At 57.4% G+C, this 2,976-nt stretch overlaps 1 protein-coding gene across 1 annotated transcript in view; it reads right to left on the reverse strand.

Moving 5' to 3' along the window:
• Window positions 1-838, reverse strand: part of LOC108510130 (nuclear protein STH1/NPS1-like) — a gene marked incomplete at its 5' end in the record, with an annotated part of 13,716 nt that extends 12,878 nt beyond the window's left edge. The window contains one exon of the mRNA XM_017839821.1: window positions 512-838. Coding sequence (XP_017695310.1) covers window positions 512-838 — 327 coding nt within the window. The remainder of the gene's footprint in view (window positions 1-511) is intronic.
• Window positions 839-2,976: the final 2,138 nt, after the last annotated feature.

The following is a 2,976-nucleotide window of genomic DNA, read 5'->3' on the forward strand; positions in this document are numbered from 1 at the left end:
GGTGCCTCCTGAATTTCCCCGGAATTTCCCCTCTCCTCGAGGAAATCTTTTCTCACTCCCCTCTCCTTGAGGAACCTTTTTTTTTGTGGTGGTGCCTCCTGAATTCCCCAGAATTTCCCCTCTCCTCGAGGAAATCTTTTCTCCCTCCCCTCTCCTTGAGGAACCTTTTTTTTTGTGGTGGTGCCTCCTGAATTCCCCAGAATTTCCCCTCTCCTCGAGGAAATCTTTTTTTTTTTGTGGGGGGGCCTCCTGAATTCCCCGGAATTTCCCCTCTCCTCGAGGAAATCTTTTCTCACTCCCCTCTCCTTGAGGAATCTTTTTTTTTTGTGGTGGTGCCTCCTGAATTCCCCAGAATTTCCCCTCTCCTCGAGGAAATCTTTTTTTTTTTGTGGTGGTGCCTCCTGAATTCCCCAGAATTCCCCCTCTCCTCGAGGAAATCTTTTTTTTGTGGTGGTGCCTCCTGAATCCCCCGGAATCTCCCCCCTCCCCGAGGACTCCTCTCCCCCCTCACCTCGTCCTGCTCCTCGTGCTCCAGGATGGCCTGCAGGAAGGCCCGGCGCTCGTGGCTGGAGGATTTCTGGTCGAACATTCCCGCCTGGATCACCTTCTGGTCCACGTTGAGCTTGTACTTGGCCGCCGCCAGGATCTTCTCCTCCACGCTGTTGACGGTGCAGAGGCGCAGGACCCGCACCTCGTTCTGCTGCCCGATGCGGTGGGCGCGGTCCTGGGCCTGCAGGTCCTGGGGGGACGGGGCAGCCGTGGGCCAAAGGGGGCCCAAAATCCCGGGATTTACCCTCAAAACCCACAGGACGCACTCAGGGATAACAAGGATCCCATTATGGGATCACCAGACCCATGTAGGGCCTGTGGGATGGGGCAAATATTGGAGGTGGAGTCTTAAAAACCCAGGGTTTGTCCTCAAAACCCACAGGGGAGATGGGGGGATGCACTCAGGGATCCCAAGAATCCCACAGTGGGATCACCAGACCCATGTAGAGCCTGTGGGACGGGGCAGCTGTGGGCCAAAGGGGGCCCAAAATCCCGGGATTTATACTCAAAACCCACAGCAGAGGTGTGGGATGAGCCCTGAGGGAGCTCAGCGGTGACACAGACCCCATAATGGGATCACCAGACCCATGTAGAGCCTGTGGGAAGGGGCAGCCGTGGGCCAAAGGGGGCCCAAAATCCCGGGATTGGCCCTCAAAACCCACAGGGGAGGTGTGGGATGAGCAGAGGTGACACAGATCCCATTATGGGATCACCAGACCCATGTAGGGCCTGTGGGAAGGGGCAGCCGTGGGCCAAAGGGGGCCCAAAATCCCGGGATTTACCCTCAAAACCCACAGGACGCACGCAGGAATCCCCGAGGATCCCATAATGGGATCACCAGACCCACAGGATGCACTCAGGGATGACAAGGATCCCATAATGGGATCACCAGACCCATGTAGGGCCTGTGGGAAGGGGCAGCCGTGGCCAAAGGGGTCCAAAATCCCGGGATTTACCCTCAAAACCCACAGGGGAGGTGTGGGATGAGCAGAGGTGACACAGATCCCATAATGGGATCCCCAGACCCATGTAGGGCCTGTGGGAAGGGGCAGCCGTGGGCCAAAGGGGTCCAAAATCAAGGGATTTATCCTCAAAACCCACAGGACGCACTCAGGGATCCCCGAGGATCCCATTATGGGATCACCAGACCCACAGGACGCACTCAGGGATGACAAGGACCCCATAATGGGATCACCAGACCCACAGGATGCACTCAGGGGTGACAAGGATCCCACAATGGGATCACCAGACCCATGTAGGGCCTGTGGTAACCAGGACAAACCCCAAAACCCTGGGTTTGTCCTCAAAACCCACGGGAGAGATGTGGGATGAGCCCTGAAGAAGCTCAGGGATCCCTGAGGAAAACAGGGATTCAGTGATGAGATCACCAGACCCATGTAGGGCCTGTGGGAAGGGGCAGCCGTGGGCCAAAGGGGACCCAAAATCCCGGGATTTATCCTCAAAACCCACAGGATGCACTCAGGGATCCCCGAGGATCCCATAATGGGATCACCAGACCCACAGGATGCACTCAGGGGTGACAAGGATCCCATAATGGGATCACCAGACCCGTGTAGGGCCTGTGGGAAGGGGCAGCCGTGGGCCAAAGGGGTCCAAAATCAAGGGATTTACCCTCAAAACCCACAGGACGCACTCAGGGGTGACAAGGACCCCATAATGGGATCACCAGACCCATGTAGGGCCTGTGGTAACCAGAGGGTCCCCAAAACCCTGGGTTTGTCCTCAAAATCCATGGGGGAGGTGTGAGATGAGCCCTGAGGGAGCTCAGGGATCCCTGAGGAAAACAGGGATTCAGTGATGGGATCACCAGACCCATGTAGGGCCTGTGGGAAGGGGGGCAGCCGTGGCCAAAGGGAGCCCAAAATCACGGGATTTACCCTCAAAACCCACAGGGGAGGTGTGGGATGACCCCTGAGGGAGCTCACAGGTGACAAGGATCCCCAGACCCATGTAGGGCCTGTGGGAAGGGGCAGCCGTGGCCAAAGGGGACCCAAAATCCCGGCATTTATCCTCAAAACCCACGGGGGAGATGGGGGGATGCACTCAGGGATCCCAAGGATCCCATAATGGGATCACCAGACCCATGTAGGGCCTGTGGGAAGGGGCAGCCGTGGGCCAAAGGGGTCCAAATCCCGGGATTTACCCTCAAAACCCACAGGATGCACTCAGGGATCCCCAAGGATCCCACAATGGGATCACCAGACCCATGTAGGGCCTGTGGGAAGGGGCAGCCATGGCCCAAAGGGAGCCCAAAATCCCGGGATTTATCCTCAAAACCCACAGGGGAGGTGTGGGATGAGCCCTGAGGGAGCTCAGGGGTGAAAAGGATCCCACAGTGGGATCACAGGTCAGTGGGTGGGTTTTTGGGTGGGTTTCCTGGTCACTGGGTTGATTTCCAGGCCCATG

The sequence above is a fragment of the Lepidothrix coronata genome, unplaced genomic scaffold (assembly GCF_001604755.1).
Source record: "Lepidothrix coronata isolate B3197 unplaced genomic scaffold, Lepidothrix_coronata-1.0 Scaffold494, whole genome shotgun sequence".
Lineage (NCBI taxonomy): Eukaryota > Metazoa > Chordata > Aves > Passeriformes > Pipridae > Lepidothrix > Lepidothrix coronata.